Raw genomic sequence first — 19994 nt, forward strand, 5'->3', positions numbered from 1 at the left:
ACATCTTCCTTGTGTTGGGCCCCAGCTCTGGACACAGGACTCCAGCTTGGGCCTCCCCAGGGCAGAGCAGAGAGGGACAATCCCCTCCCTGTCCCTGCTGCCACCCCTCTGCTGATGGAGCCCGGGAACTAGGCTTAGAACTGGACCCAGCACTGGAGCTGCAGCCTCCCCAATGCCCAGCCCAGGGGCACAATCCCTGCCCTGGCCCTGTGGCCACGCTGGCTCTGACACAAGCCAGGATGCCCTTGGCCTTCCTGGCCCCCCGGGCACCCTGCTGGCTCCTGGGCAGTCCCAGTCCCCCCACACCCCCAGGTCCTTCTCCCCAGCAGCTCTCCAGCCGCTCTGCCCCAGCCTGTAGCGCTGCTGGGGGTCGGGGTGTCCCATGGGCAGAACTCTGCCCTTGGCCTTGCTGAATCTCAAGTCACCACATCATTACCCCCAGTCTGCCCCTCGTTAACGAGCGGAACTTGGAGGGACCCCATGGCCAGCAGAACAGATCCAGGATGCAGCAATCCTTCCGGATTAACTGCTTTCCAATGATCATTCCTTTTGAAACCAGCAGCTAAACTGAATGGGCTTTTCTCAGGCAGCCACCCAGCCAGCAGAGAAGGACGTTCCGCCACTGGAACTGGCTGCAGAGATCAAAGGCAGCTCCTTATTCTCTGACTAAGCTGAAGGAAGGGATTAGTCACCACTGGAAACCGCAGGAGCTGGGATCAGCAGTGAGCCCAGCTAAATTGCTCCTAAAGCGCTCAAGGCCAGGCTGGATGGGGCCCTGGGCAACCTTGTGTAGCTCCAGGTCTGGAGGTTGGTGTCCCTGCCTGTGGAAGGGGGTTGGAGCTCTGTGACCCTTGGGGTCCCTTCCAACCCAGCCCAGTCTGGGATGCCATGAAATGCCTAGGAGCACACAGCACCTAACCCTGGAGGATGAAGAGGAAGCAAAGCACTTGCAGGGCTCTTCCAGCTGCTGCTCCATCACTGAAGGACCTGCAAGGAGGTAGAAAAGGAGCTGGAGTTCTCAGGCCATGAGTGTTGCTTTGGGCTCAGTAAGGTTTAGCCCCAAGTGTGGGAAGGCCCTTCACAGCTGAGCTGGGTTCACAGGGAACACTCAACACACGGCATTGATGGGTGACACAAAGTCCTTGGGCTTCCAAAATGTCCCAACCAAAAGCCAGGGGTTGCTGGGAGAGAGGGTGAGACATCACACTGGCTCAAACCAAAGGAAAACCACAACACAACTGGATAGTCCTGGTCCAACTCACCCGTACCCAGGGATAAACCCCACCACCAGCTCATTACAAAACCTCAATTATCAGCTAAGGAGGCTAAATCTGGCTCTACATTTGCATCCAAGTACCCAACCCAGTAGGCTCAGGTGTCCATTCACCACTCCCACGGTGCCACCCCTCAGCCTACATATCCAAAGCGATGGATTGGAGGCTCAGCAGTGTCAGAAGCCACCCAGAGATGCACACAAAGGGCTCAGGACAGGGAAACAGATAGAGAAATATACATAACCTCGAGGTTATAACCAAATCTAGAGTTCTCCCAAGCTCAGCCTTCCCTTTTCCCAGTGTCTCCTCTCTGGGGATGACCCATAGGCTGAGACACCGTGAAGAGAAGAGGAGAGGAAGGAAGGGGAGGCTGCTGAGTGCATGGTTTGCTTTCCTGGCTGAGACTGCAACTCCTGGAGGGTTTAGAGGAAGTTTCAGAAAGGGAAATGGATAATTTAATTGCTGCATTAGAGGAGCTGGGGCTGTCTGGAGCACATGCTGCTCCACGGCTTAATCACCTCGCTGCTTGGGGCTTTGGGTGTTCCCCACCGAACTGAGGGCACATACAGCACCAGCAGCCCTCTGAAATATGAATTAAACACAGACTGAAAGCAAATTCTCTTCAGGTAAACTCTGGCTGCTCAAGCTCAACTCATTCTTTTAGGTTTTCTAGGATTAAAACCAGGGCAGGAACAGGGAAATGAATCCTGTTCCCTTGCCCCAAGCCATGCCCTGCTCAGAGCAGCAGGGGTGATGGCCAAAGGACCAGCTCTGGAGGATGTGAAGAGCTGCTAAAACCATGTTATTCAACAGCTGGGCTGGGCTTTGTGCTTCAAATCTACAGAGGAATTGCAAGCAGGTGTCCCAGAGCAACCACTAAGCAGCAGCACAGTGGTGCCAAGCACAAGGCAAAGCACAGCAGGATCAGAACCTTCTGGGGTGCATCTAGGTACCATTTACATGGGCTGGAGGTGTGGTTGCCCCAGGGTTTCAGTTCATCTCTGTGCCTTCACTCTCATCCACCTGGATGCAAAGGCTGCCAAGGAACTGCCAAGCAAGGAGTGGGGGTTCTTCTGTCAGCACCTGCAGGCTGCTTAGAAACCCCAAAGCATGGAGATGCTGAGAGGGGAAGTGGGGAGTTTCTATCCCAAAATCCAGCCAGATCTTCTCCTGAATGACTCAGCCCACCACTGGAAATCTTTCCAAGATGGATGTGTGTGCAGGGACAGTGGGGGAGCAGCAGCCACGTTTGCCCATCTCCCTCTAACAACTAAGTGTCTTTCCACCTGCTCAGAGCAGAGATGCAATGGAAATTCCTTTCCCCTTCCCTTCCCTGCAAGCACGGGAGCAGCAGCAGCACCCACAGAGCCAGGACAGGGACTTCAGGAACATGCTGTCATGGGAAGGCTCTCACCCTCACTACAAGGGAGTGGAGCTCAACTGCTGGCAGGGATCAGTGGTCCAGGCAGTTTTTAATTCCTTGAGTACATTGAGACTTTGCCAGATGCTGCAGATGCCTTGAAGGGCACAGCCAAGAATCACTAGGATGGAAAAGCCCTTTAAGCTCCTGGAGTCCAACCGTCCCTGTCCTGTGCTGACCCAGATCTCTCAGCACCTCATCTCCCCCCTGTTAAACACCCCCAGGGCTGGGGACTCAGCCCCCTCCCTGGGCAGCCTGTGCCACAGCCCCACAACTCTGCCAGGGAAGAACTTTGCCCTCCCAGCTGAGCTGACCCTGCCCTGGGGCAGCTTGAGCCCATTGCCCCTTGGCCCAGCTCCTGGCCCCTGGCTGCAGAGACCATCGCCCACCTCTCTGCACCCTCCTGGCAGGGCAGGGGAGGTGGGGAGAAGGGCTCCCCTCAGCCTCCTTTTCTCCAGGCTCAACACCCCCTGCTTTTGGGAAGGTGCTCAGAAGTGAAGCAGTGGTTGCAAGTCGCTGGTGGGGACACACTCACCAGGTTCTTCTCACTCACCAACCCAGGGTTGTGCTGCAGACCCATTTAACACGAGATGGGAACAATTTTCACAGCTCAACTCCAGCACAAAGGCACTGGAAACCAGAGGGTGATCTGCCTACATCTGTTCAGCCCTGAATGTCTCCACACAGAACTTCACATTAAATTACATCTGCACCCAGCCACCTCAAGCTCAGTACAGGGCCAGGATATTTTATCAGAGACTCCTGTGCAGCTCAGGAACCCCATCAGACTCCTGTGCAGCTCAGGAACCCACCAGGAACCCTCCTGATTTTTCAGTGAGTGATGCTGTCATGAGAAATCTGTATCTAAGTAAAAGGTTTTAAAAATCAAATATATTCTGTAGCCCTGTTTATCTCATTATCCATGAAAGCTTCAAAGATCCAACACAACCTTCAAGCTTTGCTCTTGGTTAACTCCAGGCCCACCAGGGAAAAGAAACCACGTAACCAGCTTTGGGAGAACAAATCACAACCAAACCACACAGCTTGCAAACAAAGGTTGAAGGAAGTGATCCATGAATTCAGGTCAGCCCATGTAGGAGGGCTTGAAGAGACTCCCAAAGGACTTGGTGGGACCTAGGACCACATTATGCTTCAAAGGGTTCACAGAACCACAGACTGGTTTGGGTGGAAACAGACATCAGAGCTACCCAGTGCCCCCATGCCATGGGAAGGGACACATCCCACAGCCCAGGGTGCCCCAAGCCCCATCCAACCCGGCCTTGAACCCTGCAAGGGATCCAGGGGCAGCCCCAGCTTCTCTGGGCACCCTGTGCCAGGGCCTCCCCCTCCCCAGGAAGGATTTCTGCCTCCCAGCCCCTCTCCATCCCCCTCCTGCAGCTGAAGGCCGTTCCCCTGGGCCTGGCCCTCCCTGCCCTGGGCACCAGCCCCTCTCCAGCTCTCCTGGAGCCCCTCAAGGGACAGGAAGGAGCTCGGAGCTCTCTCCAGAAGCAGCCTTCTCTTCTCTGGGCTGAGCCAGCCCAGCTCTCCCAGCCTGGCTCTGCAGGAGAAGGTTATTTCAGCCCAGGACATGCTACACACGTTGCTTTGTCTCATTAGGCTGTGCTTTACTTCAATAGCCTTCTGGCTTTGGGTGCTTTGATCCTGGATCATGCCAACGCACACGTGCTGCTGCTGCTGCTCCTCACAGTCAGATGGTGTCTGGACCCACTTCAATCGCATGGGGTGGGGTGGGTGGGGGGCTCACAGCTCATTCCCTGAACCTTCCTCTGCATAGCTCTGTGCTTTGGGACTTGAGCACAGGGCAACTCCTTGCACCCCAAACTTACTGCTGTGTATTTATTACAGGGAGATCCAACCCCGCTTCAAGATCTGAGAGAATTGGATATTCCCCATCAAAAGACCATTTTTTCCCTGTGAGAAAATCAAACTGACAGCTCTGACGTTTCTTTGGACATCAGCAGTCACAAGGGCTTGTATTTCTCACCAACCCCAAGGACCCACTTGCCTCTTCCCCAGCCAGCACATCCCACGTCCCCATCACTGAGGCTCAAACCGAGCATCACCTCTGCTCCCTCAATTCTTGTTGCCCTTTTCCACAGCAGGTCTTGTGATCTGTTACTGTTTGATGTCCATGTTCATACCATCACCATCCCAATGCCCAATTACATGTTCATACCATCACTATCCCAATGCCCAAGTACATGTTCACACCGTTACCACCCCAATGCCCAAGTACATGTTCATACCATCACCATCCCAATGCCCAAGTAGATACCATCACCATCCCAATGCCCAAGTAGATGTTCATACCATTACCACCCTAAGCCATCCCCACAGACGAATACTACAGAGTCCCAGTGGGATTTATCCACCCAGTCTGGATGTGGGCTTAGCAACAAGCACCCCAGTAGGATGGATGCCTGGAGCCTGCAATGGGATAAGCCTCCCATGAGAGACCCCAAGAGATTTAGGCTCTTATTTGATCACAGGAATGCTTTTACCACCCAACATCCCAAACCAGGTGGGAGATGACCTCCTCCTCTTGAAGGGAGCGGTACTGAGGGTACCCTCATAGAGCACAAACCCCAGCACGTGGCTTGAAGGTGACACACAACAACCCGCACGTGTCCGAGTCCAACACAAGAGATGTGAGCTGAGAACGGAGTGGATAAAGGCATTAATACCCATCAGCAAAACCACACTTTTCTCAGCACAAACAGCAATTCTGAGAAGATCAATCCCCACTCTTCAGCTCCAAAGGAATCCAAGAGTATTTCAACGGGAAGATTCTGCCCAATTCAGGCATTCACCAGGAGTAATGCGAAAGATTAGCTTGCAATTATCCAAGCAATTTTCCTCTCCTCATTGTCCCTGGACCATAAGGGGTTTTTAAATGTGAGCAGAAGGATTTATTCATCACAATAATAATAAACTGAAATATTAAATCAATGAATCTCTTTGCATGGAGCGCGAGGCTCTCGCATCGCTATTCAGCTCAGTAGCATCTCATCACATAAACCACACGCCGTTCGCCTACTTAAGTACCATCTCCCCTCTTTTATTTCTCCCTTCCCTAATTTGCAAGACATTAGCCTTCCATTTGTCCTCCAAACACAACTGGATTGAGACAACGCAGCGTTGCTTCTCATTAGCGGCTCTATGTCCACGCTCTCCTTATGATTTGTATTCACTATCGATTCCTAACAAGGGCCAGTGCAGAGACACCCTACAAGAGAGACAGAGAGAGCTCAGGGGGAATGAACTCCTTAGGAGAGACCTGTCGACAGGCAAGGGATCACAGAATCACAAGGCTGGGAAAGACCTTTAAGATCATCAAGTCCAACCAATCCCGTCCTGAGCTAAACCAGATCCCTAAGTACCTCATCGACCCTTTTTTAAACACATCCAGGGAAGGTGACTCAGCCCCCTCCCTGGGCAGCCTGTGCCACAGCCCCACAACTCTTTCAGTAAAACATTTTTTCTAATAACTAATCTAAACCTGCCCTGGCACAGCTTCATGCCATTGCCCCTTGGCCCAACTCCTGGCCCCTGGCTGAAGAGACCATCACCCACCTCTCTGCACCCTCCTGGCAGGGCAGGGGAGGTGGGGAGAAGGGCTCCCCTCAGCCTCCTCTGCTCCAGGCTCAACACCCCCAGCTCCCTCAGCTGCTCCTCAGAGGATTTGCCCTCCAGCTCCTTCCCCAGCCTGGTTGCCCTTCTCTGCACTCGCTCCAGGACCTTCATGTCCTTCTGATGCTGAGGAGCCCAGAACTGGACCCTGCACTCGAGGTGCAGCCTCACCAGTGCCCAGCCCAGGGGCACAATCACTTCCCCAGACCTACTGGCCACACTATTTTTGACACAAGCCAGGATGCCCTTGGCTTTCCTGGCCCCTGGGCACACTGCTGGCTCATATTCAGCCTGCAGTCACCCAACACCCCCAGGTCCTTCTCTGCCTGACAGCTCTCCAGCCAGTCTCCCCCAGCCTGTAGCGCTGCAGGGGGTTGTTCTGTCCCATGGGCAGGACTCTGCCCTTGGCCTGGTTCAACCTCAGCCCCTTGGGCTCAGCCCATGGCTCCAGCCTGGCCAGGTCCCTCTGAAGAGCCTCCCCACCCTCAGGCAGATCAACACTTCCTCCCAGCTCAGTGTCATCTGCAAACTTAATAAGGGAGCATTCAATCCCTTCAGCCAGATCATTGATAAAGATGTTGAACAAGACCAGACCCAGGACTGAGCCCTGGGGGTACCACTCGTGACCGGCCTCAGCTGGATTTGGCTCCACTCACCACCACCCTTTGGGCCCATCCATCCAGCCAGTTTTTAACCCAGCTGAGGTTCCACCTGTCCAGGCCAGTGGCAGCCAGTTTCTCAATCAGAATGCTGTAAGAAACTACGTCAAAGGCTTTACTGGAGCCCAGGTAGACCACATCCACAGCCTTCCCCTCATCCATTAAGCAGGTAAAGGGAAAAGCTGGGCAGGAAACCGACCGCTGGTCTTTGACCGTGTTACTTCAGTTTGACTGGGGCAAAGAAATAGTCCAAAGCTACACAAAACTGGGTTAGAACCTTTGGAGCATGGAAGCTCTTAGGGTTACGTTGGCCTCCAGGTCGTATTTCCTTCTGTCATACACAGTGCTGAATTGCACATGAGGCCCTTGTGGCTTCAGCAGGTCCCTCGTTTGGTTTTATACAAGATTTACCTGGCAAAGTGAGGAAGCAATCACGCCCTTGGTATCTGTAAGGTGCCAACTGTCCTCACAGTGTGACACAAAGAGCCTCCACAAGCTTCTCAAACTCCAATCTCTAGCTTTAAGCCCTGAGATTCCTATGAAGCTCAGCACAAGCAATTACTGTTCCATGAGTACTAACACTTGGCACCTGTAAAGATCCCAAATTTCTTCGGTTTAGGCTTTTGGGTCTGTCAGCTCCTGTACCTTCATAACACAAAGGCCACCAAACCAATGCTCTCATGACAGCAGTTCACCTTGCCAACGCTTACACACCCACAGAGCACAGCCATCCACCCCTGAACCCTGGCCACCCTTCACAGCAGCAAGGAGAAATGGGCTTCTCTACAGCAGGAGCCACGGTGTCCTCAATCAAACACCACAAATGGGTCAGAGGAGTTGTACCCATGGTGTCCCTCCTTTCCTCCACTGTTAAAAAGAGTCCAGACATCTACACCCACATGAGATGAATGCTGTCCTCGATGACTTAAGCCAAGATGTCAACCTATGGAAGGAGCTACAGCCAACTTGAACACACAAACCCCACCGGGAAGCGAGACCGAAGTAGCTGCATCGTTCTTACCATGATTGGGACGCCAATGTCTGGCCACAAGAGATCCTCAGAGGGAAGCTTGGGAGAGTTCCACACTACCACAACTTTATTTAAGTATGGGAGACCATTGAGCCTTTCTAGGGAGTTCATCAAAACTTCCTCCCGCTCGTAAGTCAACATCACCACCGTGAACTGCTCCCGGGGGACATTGCCACCCAAAGCAGCCTGGAACTCCTTCCCAGAGCCACCTGCTCCTCCACCAATTGGTCGAAATCCAGTCCCAGACCCCAAAAATTTTGCTTCTGATGGTAAAACAGGGTCAAAGGGAGTGTAGGGGAAGAGGTGGAAAGGCCCCGGAGCAGAATTCCAATTCCTGTAGATGTCCATCGCGGTGAGGGTGAAATTGCGGAGATATTTGGGAGATGCATAGGGTGGTTCTGTCTCCACAGGCCCCAAGTCCAGGTCACCATTGTCTGCCATGTTGGGGTCTGTACCAGCAGCTTTGCCAGACCGGTGGGGAATCTCCACGGCGGTTTCTTCTCGGATAGGAGCAGCTGGGATTTGGATTCGAGTCCTTATGATAGCTAAGACTGTGCTGAACACGTTGTCAGAGGTGGAGAAGTAGGTCTCCCACAAGAAGCGGCCCTGCCTCCTCATGGCAAGGAGATCGTTGTCAGAAATGCTTCTCAGAAGAAAGTGCACTTCTGTGATACGTGGCTTTGGTATGATTAAGGCTGCCTCGTTCCACCGGATCACATCGTTGTAGGGTAGCTGAGCTTGCTCTCCGAGAACCACCGGGATGGCTCCAACTTCCAGAGCCTCAAACAGTCTCATGGCACACCCGGCGGAGATCACTAAACGGGTGTCCCCTGGGGTGATTATCAGTGCAAAAGTAGATAGCTTCAGTAGCTCTAATCTGTCGTCCCTTTCTCCACACAGAGCCCACTCAGTGGGCAGACTTGCCTTAGGCTGGTTCTTACAGGTGAACTCTACCAAAACAAAGTCCAACTTGCTGTCCTGAACAGCCTTCAGGGTGGTGATGATCCGATCGTCGTAGTCAGCTGGGGCGTTGCCTTCTATTTCCTCTTCAAAAGAGCGAACCTCTTGCAAGCTCGATCTGAGAGACTCAATCTTCTCCCCCTGGAAACTAAACAGATATTTACGCTTGACCGGCACCTGGGGTGGGATTTCTAAGAAGTTGGGTTCAGACATTGCGTGGACCAGAGGCGATACCACAATATCAAAGCCCGGTCGATACTGGACGTCGTAAAAGGTGGACTGGGCAATCATGGCACGCCCCGTGCTGATGTTGTAAAGGAAGTTCTGAGTTTCTGATTTCCTTGATAAGTTGATGATGAGATGGTTGTGTCCATCAGTCCTCCAATACGGCAAAGAGTGCAACTGTTGCTCTAGTTCAGTAGGTTTTGGCATTACAGGCTCTTGCATTTCCCCCACTAAAATTATATACACACAGGCAATATTTGCATTTTCAGTAACATAAACGTTAGTTCTGACAGTTGCCTCAAAGGCTTGTTTAATTAAAGGGTCTAAGGAACTACCAAAAGGGTAATCATCGCTGTTGTAGACATAGACTGGAAAGCCAGATGTCAACGGGCAGCGCGAGTAGTCAAAGCAGTTGTGTAGCCTGCAGTTCCTGTTGGATTTTGGCAGAGGGAAGGTCGCATCGTCTTTCTCTGGCAGCAGCCGGATGGGCAAGGAGAGCTTGGGCTGGTTCTGAGCCATCAGCTCTTTGTAGGAATGCTCAGTCTGGCTGATGACGTTCTTCAGCTGCAGCAGGTCCTGCTTGGCATTCTCGATGCTCTTCTTGCAGGCCTCGATCTTCAGGTTGAGCTTGGCGATCTCGCTGTTGAGCTCCTGCCGCTTGGCCTCCAGCTGGAGCAGCTCCTCGCTGACCGACTCGCGGATGCGGCACAGGTCTTGCACGTGCTTCACCTCACACAGCTCGTTGCCGGTGCGAGGGCCGAAGATGCGCTTGCCGGCATCGTCCGCGTCGTCGATGGTGGTTAGGTAGTAGTGGGCGATGAGGGGAAAGAAGACGAGGATGATGACGAGGGTGAAACTGAGCCAGGTGAGGCGGATGCGATTGGACCATCTCAACATCCACGGCTGGCCTCCGTTCCCCACTCCCCCATTCCGCAACATCGTATATCCAGTCATGAGGTCCCAAAGCCGCCGCGTGCCCAATCACGTTGGATCAGTAGCCATAACCAAAAGAGTTTGTACAGCGAGTCTCTTGGGAAGAAGTGTTATTGTGCCTGCTTAATGAGAGGCCAATGGAAGGGGAATTTCATCTTCTCGTCGCGCCGACGGCTCTCCCACAGTCCTTTCGCGGCAGGCACAGCTTTTGATCCCGTTAAGACTCGATCATTGACCTCCTCACCCACCCCCAGCCCACCCGTGGTCTTGGAGCAACCGTCGCTGGAAGTGTCAGAGCGTTGTCATGGTGATTCAAAGTCTCAACCAGCAGAAGAAACACACAGTGGGACCGAGCCGAACTCTACCGCTGCTCTCGGCATCCTGCATCACCATCCAGTGAATGTGCAGAGACAGTAGCCATGGCAGGGAAGGAGCCAGAAGAGACTCGTGTGAACTTCAGGCTTCCTCATCGCTGCTGATGCTCTGCCATTCCTACAAGAGAGCAATCACACAGTCAGACAATGCAAACAGAACAGCCCCTCAGTGACCTAACACATTACTAGTGTGGAAAGCAACTGTGGGCTCTGCAGAAGAGCACCTTTCATACACATCTAACACCCCCGGGGCTAATACTGGTAGACCTGAGGAAGTGACAGTATTGATTAGATGTGGACATGCAGCTTTCTCCAGGCCATGCTGGCTGCATGCTTCACTGGACAGACTGGAAGAATCACAGCCCTTGGATCTGGTTTTCAAGCACAGCTCCAGGCTGGGTGGAGAATAGATGGAGAGCAGCCCTGAGGAGAAGGATTTGGGGGTGCTGATCAATGACAAACTCAACATGAGCTGGCAGTGTGTGCTGGCAGCTCAGAAGGTCAACTGTTGTCCATCAAGGCAGGGCTAAGGGGGATTCTGCCCCTCTGCTCTGCTCTGGTGAGACCCCACCTGCAGTGCTGTGTCCTGCTTGGGGGTCCCCAGGACAGGAAAGACATAAGAGCTGTTGGAGTGAGGCCAGAGGAGACCACAAAGATGCCCAGCTTCTCTGGAGAGATTCCAGCCCTGGACGCCAACCTGTGCGACCTGTCCTAGGGACCCTGCTTTGGCACAGGGGGGTTGGACTCGCTTATCTCTGGAGGTCCCTTCCAACCCCTATGAGTCTGTGAATGGTCAGAGGGCTGGAGCACCTCTCCTGTGAAGCCAGGCTGAGAGAGTTGGGCTTGTTCAGCCTGGAGAAGTGAAGGCTCCAGGGAGACCTAATTGTGGCCTACCAGTCTTTCAAGGGGTCCTACAGGAAAGTGGGAGAGGGGCTGGTCACCAGGGAGAGCAGGGACAGGCCAAGGGGTGATGGCTTCAAGCTGGCAGAGGGCAGGGGTAGGTTAGGTGTGAGGAAGGAATTCTGTACTCTGAGGGTGGGGAGGCCCTGGCACAGGGTGCCCAGAGAGGCTGTGGAAGCCCCATCCCTGGAGGTGTGCAAGGCTGGGTTGGACGGGGTTTTGGTGAGGCTGGGCTAGTGAGGGTGTCCCTGCCCATGGCAGGGGGTTGGAACTGGATGGGCTTTGAGGTCCCTTCCAATCCAAAGCACTCTGTGATTATTCATTTCCACTTCAATTTTTAATTAGAGCAAAGACATCTACACCGGTGACAGTCATTTTTCACTGAACCTATTTAACACTCCTCTCATCTAATCCTCAAGAATTAGCAGAGAGAAGGCAAAAAGCAAATCTCAAAGACCTGTAAAGAGGCCAAAGGGAAACAGAAGTTCACCTTCGAGGAGCACAGAGAAGCAAGGAGCAATTTACAGCATAGGACACAAGTTTGTGTAGGGAAAAAAAGGGGGAAGATGTGATTTTAACCAGGAAAAACCATAATGGAAGGGGGAAGAGGTGGAGTAATACAGCACAACTCCTTGACCTCTTCAGTTTTGTGGGAAATGGGAATCCCCTCCAACCTGACCCACAACCAGGAGTTACCCAGCACTGCAGCCACTTCAAATTCAAGATGGATTTAAAATTCAGAGCGTTGCCTGGCAAACAGTGCTGGTGGAAATCTCTGAAAGCCAGGAGGATAAAAGGGCTAAAAAGTCAGGAAAAGGCTAAATCAGCTCTCTCAGCTCTTGGCAGCATAGTCGCTGCAGGCAGATGGGGGAGGCTTCAGCTCTGCTGGCAGCACATGTGAATACTATTCTCCATACACTGACTTGTATTTGCCCAGACTGGGAGAGAGACTGGTGATGAATGTAAATCCCCAGTGCTCCTCCACAGGGCTGAAGTCAGGCACAGGGAGCTCCAGGAATAGCCCTGTGCTTGTGTTGTGCCTGTGAGGCTGTGGATGCTGAGCAGAAGGGTTTTAGGACGTGCCTCTCCCTGGGAAAGGCAGCTCAGGCCTGTCTGTGTGCATGGACCAGTCAGTCCCCACTATTTGACCCCAGTCTTGTAGGGTCTGAAAAGATTCTACAACATAAGGGATCATAAAGCTCAACATGAGCCAAAAATGCACACTCAGCCCAAATGGCCAACCCCATCCTGGGCTGCATCCCCAGCAGTGTGGGCAGCAGATGGAGAGAGGGGATTCTGCCCCTCTGCTCTGGGGAGACCTCACCTGCAGTGCTGGGTCCAGCTCTATAGCCCTCAGCACAAGGAGGACATGGACCTGTTAGAGCAGGGCCAGAGGAGGCCCCAAAAATGATCCAAGGGCTGGAGCAGCTCTGCTGTGAAGCCAGACTGGGAGAGCTGGGCTGGCTCAGCCTGGAGAAGGGAAGGCTCCAGGGAGATCTTATAGCACCTTCCAGTAACTGAAGGGGCTACAAGGTAGCTGGGGAGGGACTTTTTAGAAGGACTGGGAATGACAGGATAAGGGGAATTGGTTTAAATTGGAAGGGGGGAGATTTAGATTGGATATTAGGAAGAAATTCTTCCCTCTGAGGGTGGTGAGGCCCTGGCACAGGGTGCCCAGGGAGGTGGTGGCTGCCCCCTCCCTGGAGGTATTCAAGGCCGGGTTGGATGGGGCCTTGAGCAGCCTGGGCTGGTGAGAGGTGTCCCTGCCCAGGGCAGGGGGTTGGGACTCGATGACCTTTAATGTCCCTTCCAGCCCAAATCATTCTGTGATTCCATCATAAATGTGCCCAAGAAAGAATAAGGCAGCATGTGAACGTGCTGCTTTGGACTGGCTGGGGAAAACCACAGTCCCAGAGGCAATAAAGGCAGTCCCAAAGCTAAGACCACATCTAAATCCTGTTCTTCTGTAGTTGCCTTGCCCATTGATGAGCTCTAAACAGTGATGAACTGGCTAACAGGACTCACTAAAATGACAACTGAGGTCCATGAGAAGCTAAATCCATCTCCCTACACATGATCCCCTGCAGCTGTCGTGCCACCCAATCCTTCCAGGGGCTCCTCTGGTCCTTCCATTCAGTTGACACAGAACAAACCTTATCCTCCTGACTTAAAAACATGGGTTGTGAATGAAAACAATACCCATATGGTCAGAAACCTGAAGCTGAGAAATCAGCCGTGCCGCCAGCTTGGGAAAGACCACATGGGAAAGACCAGAGCAGGCTGGGGAGGGATTTGAGATGCAACATGTGTGGCTTGGGATCAGTTAAAAGTATTGACTGTCAGTATGAAATATGTGCTGGAGATAAGGCCAGCACTTCAGCCCTGCTCTCAGACTCTTCTTCATTACTAAGGCTTTATCCCTCATCAACTCAGCGGAGCCTGAGGTTGTAGCACATTGTTATTAGGGCTTAAAAAAGAAAAAGCAAAGTCAAAACCCCATCTCTGGTTTTGCCAAGAGACTTTGGTGGTGGATTTAACAGCAATAATCAGCCCTGGGGAAAAAGGCTGCTGGTTGCCAGAGTTCCCAAAAGAAGAACTGTTGGAGAGGGGTCAGAGGAGCCACGGAGATGCTCAGAGGGCTGGAGCAGCTCCCCTACGCAGAGAGGCTGAGGGAGCTGGGCTGGGTCAGCCTGGAGAAGAGAAGGCTGTGGGGGGACCTCACTGCAGCCTCCCCGTCCCTGAAGGGAGCAGAGGAACAGGAGGGGAATGGGCTTGTTAAAGGGCAGAGACTGGCAGGACAAGGGGGAATGGATTAAAGCTAAAGGAAGGAAGGTTTAAATTGGATATTAGGGGGAAGTTCTTTGCAGAGAGAGTGGTGAGGGGCTGGAAGGGGCTGCCCAGAGAGGGGGTGGGTGCCCCGTCCCTGGGGGTGTTCAAGGCCAGGTTGGCTGGGGCCCTGGGCACCCTTGTGTAGCTCCAGGCCTGGAGGTTGGTGTCCCTGCCTGTGGCAGGGGGTTGGAGCTCTGTGCTCCTTGGGGTCCCTTCCAACCCAGACCATTCTGGGATTCTCTGATTCTATGGAGAAGGAAGCACCATACCCACCTCTGCCCTGCAGGCTCTCTCCAGATGAGCAGCAGTCGATGTCGTGGAGCAGGTGGTAGTGCCTCCTCTGCTTTATCCGTCCACTCTTGGATAGATGGTCTCTACTGCCAAGGCTCTTTTTAACCAGAGCTAGAAATTAGATCAAAGGGGGGAAAAATTACCTTATTTTTCTTAAAAAGCAGAAAATTTTGCTAAAAAAAAAGAAGAAAACACAGGAGGTTTCCCTCCTTCAGAGGAATTCCAGGTGAAACAGCAAAGAGATGAACAAACAACAGCCCTTCAGCAAGAACCTTCTACTCCCCAACACCCTCAAAGGGAAGGATTACACCCCCAAATCTCCCATCACTTTGGGAAAAGAAGCATTTGGAAGGTTTCCCTTCTGCACTCCAACAAAGAGAATAAATCTATTAGGTGTGTGCTTTAAGGGATATTTGAGAGTAGATCTTTAAAAGGAGCAGATGGAAAATTCCCTGTGAAATGCTTTGTGTGCCACAGCCTTGGGGATCATCAGGAGGGATTTGTACCATCTCAAGTGCTCAGAGGTACAGAGAAATCCTCCCAGGCTGAGATCAACACCACTACATGTACAGCTGGTAAAAGGTCTCACAATCTGTAAATTTGGGGGATAAACTGCATCCCAGGCTTTGGGAAGCTTTTATCTAACCAAGAGACTTTCAGCATCAGGTTTTTAACTCCCCCAAAGCCTGATCTGCTTCCAGTGATGATGCCCATCCATAGCTGGGTGTATCTGGGGCAAAGAGGTCCTGGGCATACAGTCTGAGAGAGCCCCTTCATGTGTAAAGCCCCAAAAGCAGGTGTGCTGAAGGAGGCAGTGGCTGACTGGGAAGGATTATGTACCTTCAAGCCTGTTCTTCTACTCTTTCTGCCTGTGTGCTCTGCTGGAAAGGGGTCCCAGACAACATGCACACTGCCCTTGCACCCTGCTTGCCACCTCCTCTCCAGCCAGGCATCCTCCTGGCCTGATGGCACAGGACCAGTGTTCCCAGTACAGCAGGGTTTGCTTTGCAAATGCACCTCCTGCAATTCAGGAATCCTTGGGGAAGGAAGAGAGAGGAGAAGAAGACCCAACACGTGTGCAAATAGCCCCAACAGCTCATCTGGAGGGGGAAATGGAGCTGAGGGGAAGCTCTGCTGAGCTTCAGAGTACCTTCTGACTTTCTCTTCCTTGCAAACCCCCCCCCAACCTCTGTGAGAGAAGGAAGGGACCAGAGAGGTATTTGGGGTGGTAGAGAAGTGGCCCTTAGGATCAGATCCTTTGAGAGCTGCTTTCTACCCCACGTTCCTGGGGCCAAAGGGCACTTCTGCAACCATGGCATCTCTCACCAAGGACACTCCAGCATGCAACACCCCTGGGCACCAGCCCTCGAGCCTGGAGATGCTCAGGGCCAGGACCTGCAGCCTCTCTGGGCATGAAACAGGGATGTAAAAGTCTTCTGCAGCTGCCAAAAGGATAATTACAACCAGGATGAACAGTTTGCTGCTGGTTGCAGAGCTCCAGCAGGCAAGTTCAGGATCAGACCTTTCTCAGAAGCAAACAGCCTGCAGTGGCAGTCACCACACCTTCCAGGGCTCTGGCCATGGCAGAACAAAAAGCACGTGGAGGTGAGGAGGGCCATCAAACTGCAGCTCTGGCCACCACCTGCTTAGCCAGAGCTAGCCCTTATGATCACAGAATCACCAGGTTGGAAAAGCCCTTTAAGCTCCTGGAGTCCAACTGTCCCTGTCCTGTGCTGACCCAGATCTCTCAGCACCTCATCTCCCCCCTGTTAAACACCCCCAGGGCTGGGGACTCAGCCCCCTCTCTGGGCAGCCTGTGCCACAGCCCCACAACTCTGCCAGGGAAGACCTTTGCCCTCCCAGCTGAGTTGACCCTGCCCTGGGGCAGCTTGAGCCCATTGCCCCTTGTCCCAGCTCCTGGCCCCTGGCTGCAGAGACCATCACCAAGGCCAAAAGATATTCAAAACTCATCTGGATGATGCCTGGGTTTAGAAACCTCCAGAGATCCCTTCCAACCAAAATGACTGTATGATTATAAGTCTGGACTCTCAGGTGTATATACAACAAGGATGATGTAACACAATATCACAGAAAGGCAAGTGAAACCTGGAGTCAAGATGTCCTGGGTCTCCCCCAGCTCTGACACTGCCCCTCTCCAGCCCCCTCGGGAGCTCACACAACCCCCATGCCTCATTCTCCCTCAGGGGAAGGAGCTCAGAGCTTTGAGGGAGACAAGCACAGACCTGACAGCCTGGCTTGCAGGGTTTTGTTCCTCACCCAAGGCACAGGGACAGGCTCCAGGACACACTCTGTACAGTGGTGAGAACTTACAGAAACCTCTCACCCAAGTGCCTCCAGGTACCTGCTTTGCCCTCCATGAAAAGCAGGTGCTGAAGGTCTGTCACGCTCCTCAGCTGAGGTTAACCAAGCAGTTCATGACCATTCATTTACTCTGATGAACTCCTTCAGGCAGTCAAACCACATCCAGAGCAGGTAGCAGCACAGAGAAAATACCTGCCCAAGGTCACCCTAGAAGCTGCACCAGCTTGGGGTTCACTCTCCATATCAGTGTCTGCAAGACCATCACCCATCCTTGTTCCAGCAGTTTCCTTCTCCAGTGCCTCTGCCTAACACATTGCAAAATCTGCTTCACATACAGAGCTTTTAGCTCCTCAATGTATTATTTAGTGTTGGGTTCTGGTAAGAAACCAGCCACGTTGTGTTATTTATTCTCCCAGGCTGCACACAAGCCCGTCCCTGCATGAAGAAACACCCAGCTTACTGGCATCAAAAGGAGTGTGGGCAGCAGGTCACAGGAGAGGATCATCCCACTCTGCTCTGCCCTGGCCAGGCCCCACCTGGAGTGTTGTGTCCAGTGCTGGGCTCCCTGGGATCAACCAGCCAGGGATCTCCTGGAGAGAGTCCAGAGGAGGGACAGAGATGCTGAAGGGCCTGAAGCATCTCCCCTGGGAGGAAAGGCTGAGGGAGCTGGGGCTTCTCTCTTCTGGAGAGAAGAGCCTGAGAGGGGATCTGATCAATGGGTATCAATAGCTGAAGGGTGGGACCCAGGGGGCCATGGGCAGCCTCTGCTCAGTGTCTGTGGGGACAGGACAAGGGGCGATGGGCTCAAGTTGGAGCACAGGGTGTTCCCCCCAATGTGGGAAAGAACTTCTTCCCAGTGAGGGTGAGGGAGCCCTGGGACAGGCTGCCCAGGGGGTGTGGAGTCTCCTTCTCTGGAGAGATTCCAGCCCCAACTGGACACTGACCTGTCCTAGGGACCCTGCTTTGGCAGGGGGTTGGACCCCATGGGCTCTGGAGGTCCCTTCCAACCCCTACAGCTCTGTGACTCTGTGAAATCCGCTGACATCCCGCGGTACCACTCAGCAGAGCACCCTGGATGCTCAGGTCTCTCCCCTCCAAAGCTTAGCACAAGGGCACAGCTTTCCCAGAAAGCTGGGAAACCCATCCAGCTGGGCAGCAGGTTGTCCTGGTCACCACCTGCCCATTTACAAAGCATTAAAGAAGATCTTTTGGGGAAGCAAAGCGAGGAAGCAGCTCCTCTGCTCCATCACATCCCACGGCACAAGCGACTCCTGGAGAAGGCTCGTGGCTGGTTTTGGTCCACAGCTACAAGGGATAATTAGGGAGCAGGAGGAAGACAGGCTCTTCCTGCTTTTACCTCCAAGCAATTAATGAACAGGAACTATCTTGAGGTAAAACCACAGCAAAGAACTGGGTATTTCCCATCCTGTGAGAGTAACGTGCAGAGGTCAACTGGAGAGAGGAGGAGAGGGCTGGCTTTGAGAACACTGGCTGTGTGGGACAGCTCAAGTCCTTGGGATTTTTTGGGGGTTTCCAACCCTTGAGAGCTCAGGTGCATTACTGTTCCCAAAGCAAAACCCCTAATCCACCTCAATGTCATCACAAAAGAGAAATTCCAAAAGTTTTGTCCTGGATAAGAGAGAAGAAAAAGGAAATAGTGTTTGAACAGCACCCAAAAAGCCTTTGAGGTGGTGGGTGGGCAGCAGCATGCAGCTCCATTAGCAAGCTGACAGCCTCTGCACTCTTTGGAGAGCATCCCATCACCATGAAGTGGAGGCTGCTCAATGTCACCCAGCCTAATCGATCACACTGAGTAACTCCATCACCTGGGGTGCCAGAATCACCCACATTTATAGAGCAGGTGGTTTCCCATCTGACACCCTTTGCTACAAAGTGAAGCAGAAATTCACGTGCACAAACCCCACTGCTGCCTGGACTACTCATTGGGACCAGCCTCAAAGAGGGACCTGTGTGGAAACACCTCTCCACCATCACCAGGCACTTCAGTCCCACAGCCCCAGTCAGGCAAGGGGCATAAAATGCCCTTAAGCTGCACTCAGAGGCAGGAACCCAGCAGCTCCAACACATCTCCACCGAGTGCAGAGGTCTGAGGAGGTCCAAGTCCATTAGTCTCATCCCCTGCAGTGAGCAGGGACATCTTCACTAGATCAGGGTGCTCAGAGCCCCATCCAGCCTGACCTTGAATGTCTCCAGGGATGGGACCTCCACCACCTCTCTGGGCAACCTGTCCCAGTGACCCACCACCCTCAGAGGGAAGAACTTCTTCCTAAGGTCTCATCTAAACATGCCCTGCTCTAGTTTAAACCATCACTCCTTGTCCTGTTGCTCCATGCCCCTACAAACAGTCATTCCCAGCTTTCCCTTCAGGTACTGGAAGGGACTGGGAGCTCTCTCCAGAAGCAGCCTTCTCTTCTCCAGGCTGAACAAGCCCAACACTCCCAGCCTGGCTCCTAAGCAGAGGGGCTCCAGCCCTCAAATCACCCTCATGGCCTCCTCTGGACCTGCTCCAAGAGGTCCATGTCCTTCTTGTGCTGAGGGCCAAGCCTGGGGGACAGATGCAGCAATAACAGACCAGGTAGGATGGGCAAATTACTCTGTTTAATGAAGGCCTAAGAGACAGGTCAGGGAAGGGGCCTCCAAGGAGCTGGAGGATAAGGAAGGAATTAACTTCCTACCTGTGTAAGGTAAATTCAATCACTGAGCAAGATGAGCTGGGATTGGGGAAGCCACGGGTGACAGGAGTTAAGCTAAGGGTTAGATTGAGTCTGCCTAGGAATAAATTGATGAATTAAACATCCACAGCTTGCCAAAAATTTAATAATGCAGCTTTATATTAGAATCAGGTAACCAGGGAGGCCTCTGGAGCAGCGTTCCTCCCACAGTGAGCTTGTGCCTCCCAAACTGAGCTTGTGCCCATGCTGAGGGTCACAACGGGGTGCTCCCCTCCCCACGACAGCTTGGACATGACACAGCCCAAAGCTACATCTTGGTGAGTCACCTTCCCTGGATGTGTTTAAAAAGAGGGTAGATGAGGTACTTCAGGATCTGGTTTAGCTTAGGATGAGATTGGTTGGACTTGATGATCTTAAAGGTCTTTTCCAACCT

The 19994-nt window shown here is 52.9% G+C and overlaps 1 protein-coding gene across 1 annotated transcript in view; it reads right to left on the reverse strand.

The window, feature by feature from the left end:
• EXTL3 (exostosin like glycosyltransferase 3) overlaps positions 1-10173 on the reverse strand; it is a gene marked incomplete at its 5' end in the record, with an annotated part of 33342 nt that extends 23169 nt beyond the window's left edge. Inside the window, one exon of the mRNA XM_084261310.1 lies at positions 8026-10173. Within this exon, the coding sequence (XP_084117436.1) occupies positions 8026-10173 (2148 nt within the window). The remainder of the gene's footprint in view (positions 1-8025) is intronic.
• Positions 10174-19994: the final 9821 nt, after the last annotated feature.

This window comes from Gallinula chloropus, assembly GCF_964237585.1.
Source record: "Gallinula chloropus genome assembly, chromosome: 3".
Lineage (NCBI taxonomy): Eukaryota > Metazoa > Chordata > Aves > Gruiformes > Rallidae > Gallinula > Gallinula chloropus.